This window comes from Aedes albopictus, chromosome 2, assembly GCF_035046485.1.
Source record: "Aedes albopictus strain Foshan chromosome 2, AalbF5, whole genome shotgun sequence".
NCBI classification, from domain to species: Eukaryota; Metazoa; Arthropoda; class Insecta; order Diptera; family Culicidae; genus Aedes; species Aedes albopictus.
In genome coordinates, this window is record NC_085137.1 from 444,607,502 (window position 1) to 444,629,305 (window position 21,804).

A 21,804-nucleotide genomic window follows, 5' to 3' on the forward strand; every position below is an offset into this window, starting at 1 on the left:
TGGTGATGCGCCAAAAACTCTCCGTCATCTACAATGTACGGTACCGGCGACCGCCACGGTACAACCTAGAGCGACTGCAACAACTGGATGTCGCCTCAGCATACACGCAAAAAAATCCGTTCCGATATACGTGAACTCTCAGTCACGGCAACAGGAACAAACGTGAACTATGCATAGCAACGATAACAACAATAAGAAATGCACACCGTGAACTAGATTTCACGTTTTCTAGAACGCCCATATTGACAGCTGGAACTAGTTCCAGTTCACGGTGTATATTTGCTTGTTCTCATATTTGCGTTTGTTTGTTCACGTTTATCAGAACGGTTTTCTGAGCGTGTACGCGCAGAATCTCGAGGCAGCGTTGCCAGACGAGGGCGAGCTCGATATGGCCCCTCTAGAGGACTGCTGGAATACAGTGCAAGTAGCCATCAACGACACAGCCGTGAGAACCATCGGGTACGTGGAACGGAATGGTGTTCATTCATATTCCATGTTCATACGTGGAACAGCCTGGTGTTATTTTTTTGCATGTTCTAGTAGCGATTTGGGTTTGAACTTACGATCCGAAGATTACTCAATCATATTAACTTATAAATCTGCTGCTGCTGCTGCTGCTGCTACTGATTCACGATGCTACAGCTGTTCCGATGGCGTGCGTTGATTTGATCCCCAATATAAAGAATGGTTTTCCAAGCATTCTTTATATTGGGGATAAAATTAACGCACGCCATCGGAACAGCTGTAGCATCTTGAACCGTCAGCAGCAGCATCAGCAGCAGAGTCAATTCACAAACTTGTTTTCAAAGAGGTATTTCATTGTGTGTTGAGCATTCCTCTTTTGAATTATCTTATGATCCGCCAAAACATCCACCTGACCACCTATTCAGGACACATTTTCCGAGAAAATGGGAATTAGTTATTTCCTGATGGCCAAGTTCCCAATCCAAACCAGCAATGTTTGCTTCTGAGCTGATGAATGAGTGAGGGAAAACGAAGAAGCAAATGTGATGCACAACTTTGTAAACAAAAGCGTTGACCCTGTAAGAGAAAGACAACATGTGCTGTGAAATGCATAACATATCACCCATCCTCTTTGCTCTTGGCACTTGAAGAGCAGTTTTGAAGCATTCTGATAGCTCCCAATCGAAAACCCCTCAAGCAGTTGAAATGCTAATTAACAACCAAAAGCTTTTGCGTAGCACAGCTTATGCTTATTTGAAGGCAGTTATGCGTTCGAATTGCTTATGTAGGGCAGCAAGCAGTTCGAATGCATTATACGGGCTGCTGTACGGCTTATTCAAATGCTTAGTGGTTACCTGGGTTCAATCAGAAGCTCAACGCATCCCGCAACGGCTTCGTGTCGCGAGCTGAAATATGCAGGGATAAAGACGGAGGCCTCTTGACGGACGGACGTGAGGTGATCGAAAGATGGAAGCAGTACTTCGATCAGCACCTGAATGGCGTGAAGAAAGTAGGCACGGGAAACCACGGCAACGGCAGAAACGACGACGTCAGTGCAGCGGAGGACGGAAATGAATCAACTCCCACGCTGAGGGAAGTTAAGGATGCCATTCGCCAGCTCAAAACCAACAAAGCAGCTGGTTAGGATGGTATCGCAACTGAACTCATTAAGATGGGCCCAGAAAAGTTGGCCACCTGTCTGCACCGGCTGATAGTCAGGATCTGGGAAACCGAACAGCTGCCGGAGGAGTGGAAGCAAGGGGTAATCTGCCCCATTCACAAGAAAGGCGACCATTTGGAATGTGAGAACTTCAGAGCGATCACTGTTTTGAATGCTGCCTACAAAGTGCTTTCCCAGACCATCTTCCATCGTCTATCACCTAAAACAAATGAGTTCGTGGGAAGTTATCAAGCCGGCTTCATCGACGGCCGGTCGACAACGCACATGATCTTCACCGTACGGCAAATCCTCCAGAAATGTCATGAATACCAGGCCCCAACGCATCACCTGTTCATCGACTTCAAAGCAGTTTACGACAGTATCTACCGCGCAGATCTATGAAGAATCATGGACGAAAACGGTTTTCCTGGGAAGATGACTAAAGCAACGACGGACGGTGTAGGGTGTAGATTTCAGGTGAACTATCTAGTTCATTCGAATCTCGCCGGGGACTGCGACAAGGTGACGGACTCTCATGCCTACTCTTCAACATCGCTCTGGAAGGTGTGATGCGATAAGCCGGCCTCAACAGCCGGGGAACGATTTTCACAAAATCCGGTCAATTTGTGTGCTTTGCGGACGACATGGACATTATCGCCAGCACATTTGGAACGGTGGCAGAACTGTACACCCGCCTGAAACGCGAAGCAGCAAAGGTCGGACTGGTGGTGAAAGCCTCAAAAACAAAGTACATGCTGGGAGGCGGAACCGAACACGACCGGATCTGTCTGGGCAGTAATGTTACGATAGTCGGGAATACTTTCGAGGTGGTGGAGAAATTCGCCTACCTCGGACCCTTACTGATGGCTGACAACAACGTTTCTCCCACGTACCAAATGCACCATGTACAAAACGCTAATAAGACCTGTGGTCCTCTACGGACACGAGACATGGACCATGCTCGAGGAGGACCTGGAAGCACTCAGAACTTTCGAACGACGCGTGCTAAAGACGATCTTCGGCGGTGTGCTGGAGAACGATGTGTGGCAGAGAAGGATGAACCACGAGCTCGCTGCACTTTATGGCGAATCCAGCATCCAGAAGGTGGCCAAAGCCGGAAGGATACGGTGGGCAGGGCACGTTGCAAGAATGCCGGACAACAACCCTGCAAAGCTGATGTTTGCTACTGATCCGGTTAGCACAAGAAGGCGTGGAGCGCAGAGAGCACGATGGGGGCGGACCAGGTAGAGCGTGACCTGGCGAGCATTGGGCGCGACCGAGGATGGAGAGCGGCAGCCACAAACCGAGTACAGTCAGGTCTTTTTTTACGCGGTTTTCATTTACGCGGCCGCGTAAATGAAAACTCCATACAAAAAAAAATTTCATCGTCTTATTTTTGCATGATTCGTCGAGAAATGGTGAGATTTTTTTTACGCGGTTTTTTGAATTTTGAACTGAGTTTTTTTTTACGCGGTACGTATCGCCCGCGTAAAAAAAAAAACCTGACTGTATTGTGGCGTACTACACTCAGGCAAATAAACCTAAGATTATCATAAGGTCTAACTTATGAAATGGCCTTTAAACAATTCATAACGATTAGAATGATTTTCATAAGGTCGGTTTATGACGCAGAATCGACTCACGGTTTGGCTTTTATACACATTTAGCAACACGATATTCGAAAGCGTCGATAGCCGCTTGGGTTGGCTCGGCTCAGTGATCTCGACGTTCATCATTTTACGATTTTTATGCTCTTTTCATAAGTTTATCTTATGTAATTAGGTCATAATAAGCAACGGGCTTGGTGGTCTAGTGGCTACCGCTTCTTATTTATATGCAGAAGGTCCTGGGTTCAATCCCTGGCCCGTCCCTTTCCTCCTACTTTGTATCTTTGTATATACTTTCTCTCTGCTCTCTACATATACAACTCATGTATATAAACATGTTCATAGCCGTCGCTAGAACAGAAACGGGTTGACAAAGTCGTTTCCCTTCCTTCCAAACTTTCATAGCACAGTGTCACAATCCTATTAGAAAACGCCTACAAGTTATGCAATCAAGCGAACTGTGCCGCACATCTTCAAAATAATAAAAACACACAATTCTATCACCTTCCCCTGGTATCCACACACCAATGTGTGAACCTTCTGCCAACCAATTCCCACCAACACTCCAACATCCGCATGAATTTGTGCTGGCGCAGAGGTATATTCGGCCAGATGTAGATACAAACGATTGCAATCATCACTTCCTTACCCCTTCCCCACATTGACCAGCAACCTGACGTGGCAGGCGCCATTGTCGCCTAAAAATAGAAGCTCACCAACGCTCACACACTGAAGATGCCTGCTAGTCCCCGGCAGTTATCTCATTGGTCCTTATGTGAGTGTAGCTGGTCTGGCGATACTGGAGTAGCATCCACGGGCGGTCAATCAAGCTCAAGCTCAAGCTGTAATAATTAGGTCATAATAAGCGCACGGTGTGTCAAAAACCGTTCCCAAGTAACACAACTTGTTATATAATAATTGAAAATGCACCTTTAATACTTATTCAGTTGTATTTTTCGTGTTATATTTACTTAATGTCGAACACCTATAAACTCAAAACAGCGCAAAAAATGGCGGCTTATAGAACATCTTGCGAGTTATATAAGATGTATTCTAATACACTTGTACTACTAACTATTAACCTTCAATCAAACGTTCAAGTGATGTTTTGTTATAATTGAGTAAATTGTCAACAATAAATACTAGCGAAATTGCAATATAATACAATAACATTTATTAGTTGAAATGAGGTTGCTTCCAAGTGATATAGCATAAATAAAACAGTTATATATCAAACTATTTGCATGTGTTGAAATTAAGCTATTTGAAAGTGAAACAACTTGCAAAAGCCATATTCATAACAAACCAATAAAAATATTGTGAAACGGCATTGACAAAACAAAAGCAAACATGAAACAAAATAAATTTTATTTATAAATATACTTAGACTGTTCAATCCGAAATGTAATATGATGGCCGTGATGGATTCAACATCTTAAATTAATCAGATTAAGAGTTCTGAAATGAGATTTTCTCAGTGGTGGCAGTGATGTTTTACCTGCGGTTCAACATTTATGGCGAAACATCTGTTTTTATTCGGTCATAAATCAAGCGCCACCTAATTTCGTAAAAAAATCAACATTATTCAACCAATAATTTCGGATTGGCAAGAATTTATTCTGAATCTACTTGAGGAAGCAACATGGTTGCTTTAACGAAAGAGTAACAGTGCCGTTTAAAATGTTATGAATACCGTTTTGATTGAACCAATGGTGCGAAACATAAAACATTGTAAACCATTGTTACAGATAATGGCGCAAGTGAGATATAAATTTGATATTCAATAATATTTGATAATTTTGCAACAGCAAAAACCAGTGTTAGGACAATTGACATATTGAGGAAAAAAGAAAGTCATCATCTTTTCAACCGTTACTGTAATCTATTTTTTATTTTGGGAGTATGAACATTTTTATATGCTTTTGCTAAAATAATGTTTAAATGACTTCCAAATTACATCCAGACAACTATTCAACATTCAATCATAGTGGGTGCCTTGGTAACGTTTATAATATGACTTGATAGCATTTTTACAACATACGCGCATCAAACTTACGGTTTTGTTTTACAACAATCATAACTACACGAAAATAACATAATTATAACTTACTCCTGGGCGAACCTACACGGGTAAAAATCTGCTCCCAAAAATCATAAAAACGACTCATGATTTCATGAGCCTAGTACATTTTCGTTTTATAAAAATACACCATGATTTATGATCATGATAGTATGATCCATTGTCTCGTAACGCTATCAATGCGTTACTTTTTTCCTGAAATCATAAAGCTAAATCATATTTTTGAGATTTCGAATCATGGTTTCGGGTGCGCATCGCTTATGAATCTGACAGATTTTCTGGGACCATGAAGCTAAATCATGTTATTGACATTTCAAATCATGGTTCCGGGTGCGCATCTGACAGATGTTCTGGGACCATGAAGCCAAATCATGTTTTGGAGATTTCGGATCATGGTTTCGGGTGCGCATCGCTTATGAATCTGACAGATTTTATAGGACCATGAAACTAAATCATGTTTTGGAGATTTCGGATCATGGCTTCGGGTGCGTATCGCTTATAAATCTTATAGATTTTCTAGTTGATGTATCATTTATATAAAACAATTTTTGCATTTTTTGGAGATAGAACAGGGTCGGTGCTATTCTGTTGTTTGACCGAGCTGGAACGGAATCTAATAGGTACGGGGCGAATAATGAAGAGGCCCGGCTGTATGCAGTTGGAGCAAAGTCGGTGTCGTTGAACGGAGCCGGCACAGGAATCGGACACTGTCGGAACGGTGCCTGCGTCGTTTGATGCTGCCGAAACGAGAACAGATGGATGCGGTCGGGACGGTGCTGCGGGATTGGACGGATTCAGGCGAGGATTAAAAGCCGCAGCCGATTGAGCTGAAATGAGAACGATGACGTGCAATCGAATGTTACTTAGAAATCATTTTTTCACTCTCATTTAGAAGAGATTTTCAAGAGTTTTTTTTACTCACGTGTCGTTAAACGGAGCCGGAACAACAATTGAACTGGACGCTGTCGGGACAGTGCCTGCGCCGTTTTATGCAGCCGACAAGAACGGAAAGATGTAGTCGGGATGGGGCTGGTGTCGTTTCACGCCGGAACTCGACCAAAGGAAGCCGGAACGCAATTGGACGGAGCTGAAACGAGAACGATAGCGTGCAATAGACTTAAAAAATGAACAAAAAACGTTATAAAACATTTTCTGCACTTTTTTTACTTACAGTTTCTTTGGGTGAATGTTTTCGATTCCACGCTAGACCACTAAGAACACAAAAAAAAGAACAATATAATAATTATTCAAATCTATATTCCCATTTAAATAATGGCTTTTTACATTTTTGTCACCATTCGCCAGCGATACCACACACTGAATTACCACGTTTTGACAGGTGTGCGGAGTGCGCGTAACGCTTGAAAATTTTCATGAGTTCGAGCTCATAAAAATGGTTGCAACGATTCATGATATTAGTTGCTCGGATAATGGTCATGAGTTCGAGCTCGGAAAAATGGTTGCAACGAATCATGATAGTAGTTGCTCAGTTTATGAAATTATGATTCGTGATCATGATTTCATAAAATGATAAACCTTTTTGTTTTATGATCTGTGAATCATAAAAATAGGATCAGATTTGTTTCCGTGTAGAGCTGCCAAATGTCAAAAAACTATTGCCAATAATCGTGATGTTCGCTTTGTTGACAATCCGTATTCTCGATAGTTTTACATTATTCGTAAGATATCTACTGCATTTTATACGTTTTTCAAAGATTAAGCCTTTGGAATAATCCTCGAATGGATGGATAGTTCGCGAATGTAATCATAACAATGCATCCAGCGTAAGGTAATGACCAGGAATTTAGCAGTCCCCAAAATTAAGTGCGCTATAAATGACGAAAGAGCTCATCGTATCTTTTCTACCCGGTACCAGTGCACTTCACATTCACTGTCTCGACTGATTATCTGCAGTCATCTGCAGCTACCAGCTAAATATTAAAAATATCAACAATCCCGGGAGAACTTTGACGTGGGAAGGAGGACGAGGAAGCTGACGAGTACACAATCAACATAACCTGCATTACAGCGCTACTGAAAAGTTGTCAGTTCTATTTGATGCGATAACGGAACAATTACAACATTAGTGATGAAAAAACGAAACCAAAAAATGTTGAATCCTGATTTGGTTTGTTGTGAATATTGACACCATTTGGAAGAGCAAACTGTAAGATAAATGACATATGGGACCGAAACATGTATTAATTCACATTTTTCATTTGATTGATGTTCTATATATGTTGTATAATTGTAAAATTAATAAATTTCATACATTATGAAGCCGACAAGCGAATAAAATTTTATTTTTGTTGTTTGTTATCGGTAAACATAATTAGAGCTTTGTTACAACAAAACATGTTTTCTGAAACACGTATATAGCATTTATAATACATCTTTTTCAATTTTTGTTTGAGAAGATGTTTTCTGTGTTACTTGGGTTATTAACAAATAAAAATGTCCACCCAAACGGCACACGGCATTCGAAAGATATACTATTCTAGTATCTCCTCTGAAAATTTGAAAATCTTTCATCGAGGGAAACTGAAGTTTTTGTGATTTGAAGATTTTGAGCCATTTCCATAGGATTTTCTGATATGAGTAAATAGGCTCGCATGGTATGCCTCATATCACTATTAACCAATAAAAATGTACTCCAAACTAACACCCGGCATTCGAAAGATTTACTATTCAAGTATCTCCTCCGAAAATTTGAAAAATTTTTATCGAGGAAAACCAAAGTTTTTACTGTTTGAAGATTTTTTTCTATTTTCATAGAATTAACTCATATATGGGAATATTGTCATACGGTGCTCTTCATATCATAAACAAATAAAAACACTGCTCAACAAAATTTAAAAAAAACTTCGAATTATGAGATGAAAAAAAAGAACAAGGTTTTGGAACCCTAGAAGTGTGATACTGAAAGAATTTTCGAAAAATATTGGAACGGAACTTCACAGTACAAGACCGAAGTTTGAATTGAAAACTTGGAGTGTTCAATTGATATACACATTAGAGTTTCTAGGGTCCCGAACCCCGATTATTTTTTTCTCATTCCGTAACGCGAACTAGTGTTGAATGGTGTCATGAGTTTCACAAATTTCAAAAGTACAATAAATATTCAAGCAACTTCTCTGAAAATTTGGCAACATTCCATTGAGAGGAATGTCTATACATCGACATTCCAAACCAGAAATATCACAGATGGCACTTTTTCTGTGGTAGTAAAATCGAATTTTCTCGGTGAAGAAGTTTTTCCGGAACATGAAGTAAACACTAAAAGTTGCCTTTTCAAACCATTGTTGGTTTCTAATCACTAACTTTTCACAAAACCATCCCATATTCTAACAATTAACGTTTTTCGCGATCTTTCTATACGATTTGATAGTTCTTGACTACCATGCTTCCGTGAGCTTGAGGTGAGAATTTTGGAAAGTTGACAACCGAGAGTAGCACACACGATGCATTGAATACAAGTGATGGTGTCGCCACCGGGCTGTCAGCGCTGGAAACTAGATGCTATAAAAGTTCTTGTATGCAATTTTCACTGCTGGCGCCAACTGAGAGCAATCAATGAAAATGTAAACAGCAATCATTCCATTACCGTAGTTTGAGAATCTAATTAATATTTCATAGTTCTACCTGCTAATCGAATACAAATAAAAATGTGGCATGATTACATAAACTTTCTTAGAGTGTGGTATCTTTTTGCCTTTCTCGTTCACCTAAGTGAACTGAAAGGCTATATGTTCACTCAAAAAAAAAATTTTCGATAGGAGGCTCGGAGGGTCAAGTCACATATACCAATCAACTCAGTTCGACGAATTGAGATGATGTCTGTATGTGTGTATGTATGTGTGTCTGTGAACAAAATAAGTTCACTCACTTTTAAGGCACTTCCCATTGGCCGATTTTTCGGATTATAGCTCGAATCGAACCGGAATTTTACCGCATTGTTTGCTATTGAAAATGATTCGGATCGGTCAAGGCGTTTCGGAATTATGGCAAATTTAGTGATCCGGACCAGCATTTTTCACCCGAGCGACAGGTGTAACAGCCTGCTTAAGTTGGTGCGCGACGACCGCCACGACGGACGCCGCAGCCCGCAGCACACCACGAGAACGAAAGTAAGAGAGAATGTGAGAGAAAACGACGACGACGAAAGAGCGGCGCTAACGTGCTATACATATAAGCAAAAAAAGCCTAGAGTTGTCGCCCATCACTAACGAACCACGTATGAGTGTGATGATGGCAACATATCCTGATTTTTCGAAGTTTCCTTTTTAACAGGGGAACCATTAGGGAGATCATCCAGGATCCAGCCCGTCCTAACAGTGTTGCCACCAGTGTTGCCACATTTTTATCTGTACCGAAGGCTCAAAAATCTTATTTATCTGTACCAGACATTCGAAAAATCTGTACCAAATTTGTACCACATTTGATTTAAAATCGCTTAAAATACACAAAAAAGAGCATTACATTCAGTCTAAACTATGAAAAACACTTAATTTGAGTATACTGTTAACAATTTCTGAACTTTAAAAACAAAAATATCAGTATTAAAAATGTTTTTAATTTGAATTTTAATGTATTTTTCTCAAATTCAATAAATCTGTACCATTCTGTACCTTTTGCTGAAAATCTGTAATCTGTACCGTACAGAATCTGTACCAAAAAGTTGAAAAAAATCTGTACTTTTACAGAATAATCTGTACCTGTGGCAACACTGGGCCACAGGTACAGATTATTCTGTAAAAGTAAAGATTTTTTTTAACTTTTCGGTACAGATTACAGATTTTCTGCAAAAGGTACAGATTTTTTGAAATTGAGAAAAAATCATTAACATTCAAATTTAAAACATTTTCATTACGTATATTTTTGTTTTTGAAGTCAGAAATTGGTAACAGTATACTCAAAATACTCACTGCCATTCATGGTTCGATAGCGATGGCGATGCTAAGTGACGGACGGGAGGCAGCCGAAGGTTTTCGTTTTAAGGACAGACTTGTTAGAATCCCAATATGGCCGCCACAATGGCCGACTTTGGCACCTACTCACGATTTTGAGGGCACAAATCTCTTCGTAAACAAAACCAGCGCACCTGAGCTTCTTATTTTAAGCTTATTACAAGTGAGCAAGAACAGAATAATAAAATTCATTGTTGTTTGAAGCTTGCTTCTTGAAATTTGTGCGTCTGAAGTTTTGATGCATTTTTGAACCGGGATTTCAAGACGTTTGTCCTTAAATTACGTTCGTATAGGACAGTGGTCACCAAACTGCGGCCCGCGGGCCGCATGCGGCCCTCCACCAGGTTTTGTGCGGCCCGCAAACTGATTTTGAAATGTATTAGAAAGTGTCCCATTCAAATTTTCCGTAATGAAATTCAGAAATTTTACCATATATGTATTTTAAAACTTTCATGAGAATGAATATCAACTACACCTTGTCCCTTTTTACGTTCACTGAGCTACAAAAATTTTCATCGCCAAAACAATAAGCAAACTGAAAACTTTTATATTTTTTGAATCTTCTCCTCAATCTATAGATGTTTACAGAAGTATGAAAATGTTTAGTCTGTTCACATACACGGTAGAATTTTTTGCAACTCAGTCAATGGTGGACGTAAAATGAGGTTGAAGTGTACTGAAGTTTTACCAATATTAGCGTTTTTCAATAGAAGTAAGATTTTTGAAAATTTTGCAAACTGTAGAAGACTACTTTTTTGAATTTTGTTCCGAAAATATTCAAAACTGTTGTTAAGAACAGTGTGTTTCGCTTAAACAATGAGTTTATACTAAATTTCTTTTGAAAATTGCTCCTAAAATAACTATTTTAAATCGGCTGCAAATGTGTCGAATCTTGAAAATTATTGAAAATAAACTCTTGAACGACTTGCGGCCCGCAGTCTCGATTCAGAATTCAATTTTGGCCCGCAAAGACAGTTAGGCTGAGGATCACTGGTATAGGATATTTACCTAGTTGATCGCGGATACTGCCTTTCCGCGTTTTGAGAAGAAATTTCATTTTGCTTTCACTGGAAAAAGTCAAGTAAAAGTTCAAAAAACAATTTTTCAGTGAGTTCACATGAGTTAAGTGAAACCCGCTTGAAAGTATAGTGAATCTCCAATGGAAAGTTATTGGAAATTTCGCACTGTATAAATTGTATATGGTTTTCAAGTGGATTTTACTGCAGTCGAAAGTATGCAAGCAAAATAGAAGCATGTAGCTGTCTGCCATCACTAACGAACCATGCATGATTGTAATGATGCCAAAATGTTTCCTCTTTGTTCAAATCTTTGAATTTACCTTATGGCCGCACGGGACGACGTGTAATTTTTCCTATCTTCCCTCTCTTTCTAACAATTTGCCTCGCGATTTTGAAGAACCAAATATCAGTTTCTACTGTACTGACGTAGCTGAAACTTTAGTCGATTGCGCACCACAAGTGAGCAAATGAACGATCTAATTTCTGGTCAATAATATGAAGTAAAAGTTGAGATTTGCATCTTACTAACAACAGAGTAATGGCGGACGATGCAACCACCGTCCCGTCCGGCCTTAATATAAAATAATAATAAGAGCAGAAACATGTAAAATAATACTAAAGAATATTGTGAATTTATATGATTTGGCAGTGAAAAATTCCACTTAATTTTTATTGGTTTTTTTAGTTGGATATTTTCACTTACTTATCATTTAAGGCTTTACGGGGCGTCATCAGAATCATCAATCATTGCGCTTAAACTTTGCGGATGCAAATCTCAAGTTCTGCTGCATGAAATGTTTTGGAAAATTGATCGTTCGTTTGCTCACATACAATGAACAATCGACTAAATTTTCAGTTTAATCAGTGCACTGTAAGTTTAGATTTGCATCCTCAAAGTTCTGAGACGAATGATGATGAAAGAGATGGAAGATAGTAAAAATTACACGGTGTCCCGTATCACCTTAAGCTTCAAATGTTAAGTTAGATGGAAAAAATCTACTTTAGATTTCCAGTAAAATTTACACAGAGAAATATTTCTACTCTGTGGCTGAGCTGGTCTTACTCAGAAATTGAAAAATCCTTTGTTTTCTTACTCAGTTTCCGTTAAAAGTGGGACAACCCATTGCCAAAGTTTTCTCGGTGTAAGTGAATTTTTCGCTCAGTGTCCGTCATCATTTTTCGGAAACGTGATATCACAAGGGAACGTCCATAAATTTCGTCACGCGAAAATTGCCGATTTTCAAACCCCGTTCCCCCTATGTCACACTTTTTGTATGAGAACTCTAAAAAAAAATGCTCACACTTTCACACTTTGTTGAAGCCCCCCTCCCCATCAACGTGTATCTGGCAAACAGGATGCTGTTTAATCATAAAAACAGTCATCATGGAGCATCCATTACGTACGTCACGCTAAAATTGGGAATGTACATCCCCACCCCCTCTCGCACGGGTTTTTCTGTGCGTTTTTACGTGTCAAACTATCCCAAACCCCCCTCCTACTCCGAACGTTACGTTTTTTTATGGTTATTCCCTTATATAATTTTTCTTATAAGAGAAATAAATGTTCTTATTGGCCGTTGGGTTTTAAGATGTTTTAAGAGAAAAAATTCTACTCAGTTACTGAGATGGATTTATTCCAAATTATTTTTTTCCTGCTCAGTTTCAGTTAGAAGTGAGGCAACTCATTGAGTTGTCTCAGTTTTAACTTAACGGAAATTAAGTAAGAAAATAAAAGTCTTTTCTTTTTCTGAGTTGGACCAACTCAGTGACTGAGTAGAAATTTACCTCGGTGTATGAATGTAGTAAGGCAATGGCACGTCAGGTAACGGTAAGTGATAACGCTAAGTTGCATACATCTGGGCGTTAAATTGGATATTTAAGGAAGACCAACTCTTTGGCCAAGTGGAAATATTTCTGCATGAATGCGCGTTTTGATTTTCAATGAGCCATTTTACGAAACGTTTCGGATCAGCTGATCGCTCATAGGCTAGAGGAACTGGTTCACCTAGCGTGAATGAGGATGAATCATCTGTCACTTTTAGCATTTTTTTATATAGGCTAGAGGAACTGGTTCACCTAGCGTGAATGAGGATGAAGCATCTGTCAAAGAAAAAGTAGATCTTCATATAAAAAAATGCTAAAAGTGACAGATGATTCATCCTCATTCACGCTAGGTGAACCAGTTCCTCTAGCCTATGAAGATCTACTTTTTCTTTGACAGATGCTTCATCCTCATTCACGCTAGGTGAACCAGTTCCTCTAGCCTATTTCATGAATGAAAATTTGACAGGAGGTTGCGCCCAAGCCCGTGAGTGTTAATACAGTCGAACCTCCATGAGTCGATGTTCCTTGACTCGATATCGACTCATGGAGGTAATTTTTTCCATACTGAAAAATAATTTCTGGGTTACTATGATGGTCCCCTAAAAAGCTTCCCAAAGGCTTTTTGTTCCACTACTCGATATTTCCTTGAGTCGATGGTCCCTTCAATATCGACTCATGGAGGTTTTACTGTATCAATATCAATATCAACACTGTTGTCGTTTCGTAAAATAGACTATTACTGCACGAATTTATTCTGGCCAGCCAGAGGTGTCGGCACCGCTCAAACGTCAAATTTCTCGTGAGAGTAAGCAGGCTAAATTCGTGCAGTGGACCATACCAAAGGCACAAGCCCAATGTTCTCTATTCCACAGGTTCGGACCATCAGACAAAGTGGTATTTGTGATGTGATATTTTTAAAGACTTGATAACGATTGCTGGCGTATTTTCGGTCCTCGGGTTGCTTATAAAACAACTGTTTTAATTAAAGCCGACGTTTCGAGCGTTTATTCACTCATCTTCAGGGCAAACTACAATTTACATACAAAGTTTGAGTAGTCAAGTCATTTGTTATACAAAAAATACTCACATCAAAAGTTGTTTTTAGGTCAAGTAGGTTTGGACATGGACTGATGGAACGACTAACAACATTACACTGTAATTATACATACAAATTTCGGACATAATGACTTGATTCGTTTTTACAATAATTAAAATATTGGACGGAGCACAAACTTACACAGCTTTCACCTAGGCACATCTAAACAGGTTTGAATTAAAATGTCTATGAGTGGAGACGTCAAACGAAAAGATGGAACATAAAGGACGGAAACATTAACAGAAACAGGGAATCACAGCGTGCTGTGACGATGTTCTGCTATCTTTCTCCGTTCGTGATTGAGTGCAGAAGACCCGAGTAATTGCCCGACATATGATCTGTCCAAGTACCTTGCAGACATACTACATCGCTCGATCGACCACAACAAATACAATGTGCAAAATTCATACGAATTCTGCACATTCATAAACAATATCAACCTGCCTCCAGGCTATGTATTGGTCTCGTTCGATGTGGTAAGCCTGTTTACGTGTATTCCACGGGACGTTGCGATAGAAGCGGTGCGAAAGAACTGGAGTATGATCGAGAAAAACACCACAATAAAGAATGTCGAAATGTTCATAGAACTAATTAAATTCAATCTCTCCTCCAGTTATTTCGTCCACCGTGGCAACTTCTACTGTCAAAAGTCGGGAACGGCAATGGGTAACCCATTGTCTCCGGCTCTTGCAGATTTAGTGATGGAAACATTGCTAGATCACGTGCTTGAAGGGATTGATATTCCTATTCCATTTTTGAAAAAGTACGTCGACGATTTGATCACCGCTCTCCCAATCGACATGATTGAACATGTGAGAAATGCGCTCAACGAGTTCAACTCACACATTCAATTCACATGTGAAGTGGAAAATAATAATCAGCTGCCGTACCTTGACATGCTGCTTATACGCACAGCGCAGCAAAAAATCGTCACCGACTGGTACAAAAAACCTGTAGCATCGGGGCGCATTTTGAATTATTTTTCATTTCACCCTCTCACACAAAAACTGAACACGGCCACTGGCTTTATTGGGAGAGTGTTCAAGTTGTCGACGTGCAGATCAGAAAATGAGAAGAAAGAGTTGGTCCGGGATTATCTGCTAAACAACAACTACTCAAGTTCATTGATAAATCGGTTGATAAACCGATATATCAACAAGAACACAAACACACATGAGAGCAACAGCAGTACACATCCCGAACCAAAAGTGTATCGATCTCTTCACCACGTAGAGAAGCTCACGCCGGCTCTCGCAAAAGTCATCAATAGAAACTTCCCCAACGTTCAACTGGGCTTCAAATGCGTCAAAACAAACAGACTGTTGTTTTCGAAGCTCAAAGATGCAACGCCGCAGTTGGAGAAGAGAAATGTGATTTACCGCATTCCCTGCGCCGATTGCGACTGCGCATACATTGGGCTGACTACGCAACAGTTGAAAAACCGTCTCTCTGGGCATCGGTCTCTCATTAACCGATACACAGATTTGAAATCTTCCGACCCGAACAGAGCGACGGAGAGGGAGGAAGAATTCAAAAAGACGGCGTTGATGGTCCATGTGATTGAAAACGAACACCGATTCGATTTACCTGGTACTAAAATTCTAGAACAGGACAATCGTTTGAACGCACTTCAAGTTCTTGAAATGTGTCACATTTTTTGTGACACCAAAACGGTTAACTATAGAACCGACACCAGTAATTTGAGTGTTGTTTACTCGGGTCTTCTGCACTCAATCACGAACGGAGAAAGATAGCAGAACATCGTCACAGCACGCTGTGATTCCCTGTTTCTGTTAATGTTTCCGTCCTTTATGTTCCATCTTTTCGTTTGACGTCTCCACTCATAGACATTTTAATTCAAACCTGTTTAGATGTGCCTAGGTGAAAGCTGTGTAAGTTTGTGCTCCGTCCAATATTTTAATTATTGTAAAAACGAATCAAGTCATTATGTCCGAAATTTGTATGTATAATTACAGTGTAATGTTGTTAGTCGTTCCATCAGTCCATGTCCAAACCTACTTGACCTAAAAACAACTTTTGATGTGAGTATTTTTTGTATAATAAATGACTTGACTACTCAAACTTTGTATGTAAATTGTAGTTTGCCCTGAAGATGAGTGAATAAACGCTCGAAACGTCGGCTTTAATTAAAACAGTTGTTTTATAAGCAACCCGAGGACCGAAAATACGCCAGCAATCGTTATCAAATTATCAAAGACGGTCGTTATTTTATCAATATTTTTAAAGACTTTAAAAGTGGCGCGAGGAGTTGCTAGGACATATCCTACCCACAAAAAATGCTAGGTTGGACAGTCCATATGTCCTACCCACACTCTTAGAAAAAATCATGTAAATTAAAGCTCACTTGGATGCACATAAAAGGAGCGGCCCGTTTGAGACAAATTTACGTCTTCTATCACAAATAAAGTCGAGCTAGCAATCGCTAGAGCCGAAGCGAGAGATAAAACATACGTATGTAAAAAAAACAAACCGGACTTGAAATCTAATCTGCTGATTGAGAGGCACGTGATATAGGGTATGTGTGCCATCAGTAATCTCACGCTCCCATATTCATCCTATTCGAAAACAAGCGATTACGGCACCGATTGATTCCGTTCTTTGTGTTTTCATGGGTGCTCACTTCTAACAAAAAATACAAAAATAAGAAACAAAACAAACAGCGCTTTAATCCTTTGTTTTTCGTAGGATGAAAATGTGAGCCACATGCTTAATAAGGGAACCAATACCCTACATCTCGGCTGTATCTCCGAGTTGTGAAATAGACGATAAATGTGAAACTGTTTCTACCTATCTGGTCAGATAGATTTGTTGACATCTTGTGCAACCAACTCGAAGTTACATCACAGAGAACAGACGTCTATCTTTGCCTTCTGCCTTGTGTAAAACTATGTAACGGTCATATCAAAGTATGTGGTTATGCCCCCGTTGCGTGGCGCTAGCGTTCCACCACTTACATTGTTGTGTTGTCAATTTTGTTTCCAGTGCTCACCGTTTTTGGCCGTTTGGCGCTCGTGTCGTTTTGTGGGCTAGTGTATTTTAACGATGAACACTGCCATCGTTGGGTCAAATCGACTTTATATGTGGGGCAGTCTCCGTTGGTGGCGTTGAGGTACACTTAAATCCTTTACACACGATTTCGACGTATTTTTGTTCGAGCTTAAATGTCTGTTCTCTGTGGTTACATGATGGATGTAAAATTGAGTCAAATTTGCCATTCAGTCATGAAATGTTTACGTATGTTGATGGTTTACGTCATGTGTAAATTCCTAATTTTTTAAGAGTGCAGATTTGTGTACTACTACATCAGCCTCACCGCTGTGTCAAATGTACACAGTTACTTTTCCGGCTCTGGCGCTGTTATGAGAACAAAATTAACAATTATTATTGCACTGATCGATTCCTGATAATGCATGTCATCGTTCAGAGAGAAACTTATTTAATAATTATGAACTTTGCTCCCATACCATGGACTTAATTTGTCACTTGTGTTTTGTTGAAAGAATATTTTATGTCACGAGAAAGGCACCATCACCGCTAGGTGGATTAATAAGGGTTTTTTTTTTGTTTTAAATCACGTTGTAAATATGTTGGTATCTTGTCGGTGAATTTGAAAACGTTTCATGGTGAATCGAGAGTTAAAGTGAATTAACAGCCCAAGGTTTTGGTATTCTTAGGAAGCTTTGTAAATCGTTGGCATAATGTTGAAGATATTGAAGCTTTTAAAGTAAACCTAAATGCTAATCGGTTTGCTAGCCAGCTTTTAGAAATTTTACATTTGAATGATCATTAGTAACAACAATTTTAAGCTTTGATTTCAATTTCATTGGAGATTTGCATACTATCGCTTTATCTATAAACACATTAAAAACACCTACTGAGATTTGTAAAAGTATGTATTGCAAAAAATGTGAAATATAATCAAAGTTTTAGATGAATTACAAAATATATATTCATTGCGAGGAATGATGAACATGAGAAATTGCAATAATATTCTATGAAGTTACTACATTTTCAATATACTTTATCATACTTATATTTTCAAACCACTGTAATTTGCGATCGTTTCAATGAAATGTTGTCAAATTTTCAGAGAAGTTGTTTGAATGTTGTATCTTTAGAATGGTGTTTGTGAAACTCCTTAATATTTCGTTTATGATTTGAAGAGCCTATGACAATATTGTCATATATGAGCTAATTCTATGAAAATAGAGGAAAATTTTCAAACAGTATAAACTTTGGTTTCTCTCGATAAACATTTTCAAATTTTCGGAGGAGTTACTAGAATAGTATGTCTTTCGAATGCCGGGTGTTAATTTGGAGTACATTTTTATTTGTTAACAGTGGTATCAGGCACACCGTGCGTGCTACTCATATAAGGAAATCCTATTGAAATGGCTCAAAATCTTCAAATCACAAAAACTTTAGTTTCCCTCGATGAAAGATTTTCAAATTTTCAGAGGAGATACTAGAATAGTAAATCTTTCGAATGCCGGGTGCCGTTTGGGTGGACATTTTTATTTGTTAATAACGGTTTTCAGCACACCGTGAAGCATGTTCAATTTTCATAAGGTATTCTTATGGCATCCATACTTTACAGTTATGGCTAATTAAGGCTATTTTAAGGAATTTACTTAGTTATTAGGTAGTTTACTTCGCGGAGTGTATTGTTAATTATATCTTGTCTTAAATGTGATGTTGAGCAAATAAATGTATGTATGTAATTTGTTGAGTCACGGCGGTTCCGGTGTTTACCGAAGTCATCTTAATGTGTAGACCTAGGTGTATACCGACTAGGAGAGACGAGCACAGCAATCAGTATACCAATGGAAGTAGCTAAAGAACGAACATGCAAACGTGTTCTGAACGCCACATGGATTCCGTTGGAAGACGCCTTCATATCACCTGGAAGTTCCTGCTTGCCTATTTCAGATCCTGCCTATTGTGACGAAGCTCTACGATCCCTTAAGATTCATCGCACACATCGTCATTCAAGGGAGGATTCTGATGCAGGAGAGTTTTTTTTTTGAGTGACCCTCCCCTCTCCCCCACACCAAAAGACTCATTGCTGAGCCCCTTGGTAATGGACACTCAAGGCCCAGCCGTGGGCAACACAACAAATCAAACAAAAGCAAAAACTAATGGCTGGGACAAACAAGCAAGGAAAACAGAATATATATAAACAAAACAAATCTATAAAATACTTCTAGTGGATTGATTATCCTTTTAAAGAAGCACACAAGATTAACAAAAAAATAATAATTACAACTAAATAATTCTAATAACAAAAGAAACGTAATTGTTCGCAGGTGGTTGACATACATTTACATTCATATAAAATACGATCCGATATGACGAAACTACTAGCTGTGATATGTGATTTTTAAGATAGCGTTTAAAATTAGTTTTAAAGGTAATGAAATCGACACTTATTTTTCATATGGGCCTAACTGACATTTTCGAGTTCTCTTCATCGATCCTCTCTTTGTGTTATCACAGAATGTGTATTGAGTTTTCCAAAGATTTTTTGGTTGAAATGCGAAGAAGACGGCTACATGTTGCTATAGAAATAAAAAGAATAATGGTTTTGGTTCTTTTGATCATGTTATTAACGAAAGAGAGAGTCGACGAAGAGAAATCGATCAAGTCAGTTAGGCCCTTATGAAAAATCATTGTCGTCAGTAATATTATTACTTATCTGTTGAATATTACGTGGTAAAGAGTTGAATTTGGTTGGATCTATAAACGAAAACCGATTTTGACCAAAATTTGAAAACGCACGGGACCTAGTCAAATTGTTGGCTTGCCTGGAGCTGCGAATCCGAGGTACAACAGTAATGGGTAAGTTGTTCAAAGTCGCAGGACAGTGTAGCACTTTTTGGACCAAAAGTAGAGTTTGCTCATCGCATAGCCCTATTACAGGTAGAATGTTGTGGAGTAAATCTGAGTATAAGCGATTTGACGAATTTAACAACGGTAGCTTGAAAATAATTTTGAGACACCTATTTTGAATTGTTTGCAGCTTTTTTAGTTTAGACTTGCACGCCCTACCCCATGATGTAATTACATATGTTAGGTGAGAGTGTATATGCGCAAAGTAAAACTGCAGTAAAGCTTTTCTTGGAAGGAAACTACTGATGCGGCTCAAAATTCCACACAAGTAGAGTTTGCGGACAGGTACAAACTGGGACGAGCCTATTGCGGAGCATTCACGTGAGCTTTGGACAAGGTACCACTAGTTCGTGTCTTTCCGTGTTGTCGAAATTCTGTCGCTGTGGATGAATGGCGCTATACGGTATCACTTTCTTGAAAATTTTACGGATGCCTGAAAATAAAACGCGGTACCTTTATTATATCCGGATTGCCGTTGGTATCAAGGTCCAAAATTTCTGCAAAATCCGGAAAGTCCACCTACGAAACAGCGAGTTGTTACGAGAAAGATATGAGCGCAGCGGGCAAGATGGGTTGATCAGGTAGAACGTGATCTGATGAGCATCGGACGTGATCGACGATGGAAAGCGGCAACCACAAACCAAGTATTGTTGCGTACTATTGTTGGTTATATCGACAATGATTTTTCATAAGGGCCTAACTGACTTGATCGATTTCTCTTCGTCGACTCTCTCTTTCGCTACACGCTAAGAAAAAGTTACTCTAAAATTAGTAAGATTTACACAAAACTGAGCTAAAGTGGAACAGCTCAAAAAATGAGTAAATTGCATTTCCAGCGATAGCGCTGGCCTAAGTGCAAAAATCCAAACAGTTTAAGCCGTATAATATTCTTCACATCAGCAAGAATATTATACAACTTAAACTGATGAGATTTTCGCACTTGGGCCAGCGCTATCGCTGGAAATAAAATTTACTCATTTTTGAGTTGTCCCACTTTAGCTCCAAAATGAGTGAATTTTCTGACCGTGTAATAACTTGATCAAAACAAACAAAATCATTATTCTTTTTATTTCTATAGCAACATGTAGTCGTCTTCTTCGCATTTCAACCAAAAAATCTTTGGAAAACTCAATACACATTCTGTGATGACACAAAGAGAGGATCGATGAAGAGAACTCGAAAATGTCAGTTAGGCCCAAATGAAAAATCAGTGTCGATATGTTATCTTAAATGTCATGTTGTGCAAAAACAGGCATGCAATGTCGTGAATTTTGACTCTTATTATTCATTCTCTGGCTCATAGTGAGCCACGATGGCGTTTTCGTCGCCTAGAAATGTATGCCGTAGAAAATTGGAGGTGTTGGTACTTTCATTCCCGCTCCGATTTATGTGCGAGCGGCGCGCAGTCCACGGCACGAAGTTTTAACTCCGTGCGCGCCAAAGATGCCATTTATCTTGATTAGCGCCACCCTTTCGGTGCTGTGCATGCCGATGATTTTACCGGCGAACGCGTTGTCGGCCTTCGTCGTCGTCGCCGTCGTCAGCCGAAACGAATGATGATGATCATCACAACGGACGACGATACTCGGATACTCTCTACCTACACGGTGCGGTGGGAGAGCATATCCAAATGTGGCGTGCAAATGGATGATAGTGGCAAGATTTGCAGGTTGGATC

At 39.3% G+C, this 21,804-nt stretch overlaps 2 protein-coding genes across 11 annotated transcripts in view; one reads left to right on the forward strand and one right to left on the reverse strand.

Moving 5' to 3' along the window:
* The window catches only part of LOC109409965 (lateral signaling target protein 2 homolog), a 490,530-nt gene that overhangs the window by 236,803 nt on the left and 231,923 nt on the right, over positions 1 to 21,804 (reverse strand). The window lies entirely within an intron of this gene.
* Positions 13,578 to 21,001, forward strand: LOC134288567 (uncharacterized). Its single transcript, XM_062853788.1, has 2 exons — positions 13,578 to 16,259; positions 16,319 to 21,001. Exon 1 carries the CDS (start codon positions 14,757 to 14,759, stop codon positions 15,969 to 15,971), a length of 1,215 nt encoding a protein of 404 aa, XP_062709772.1. The 5' UTR covers positions 13,578 to 14,756; the 3' UTR covers positions 15,972 to 16,259; positions 16,319 to 21,001.

What these genes read in the sequence shown, in the direction of transcription:
- LOC134288567 (XM_062853788.1), top strand. Translation starts at nt 14,757, where the DNA reads ATGATCGAGAAAAACACCACAATAAAGAATGTCGAAATGTTCATAGAA.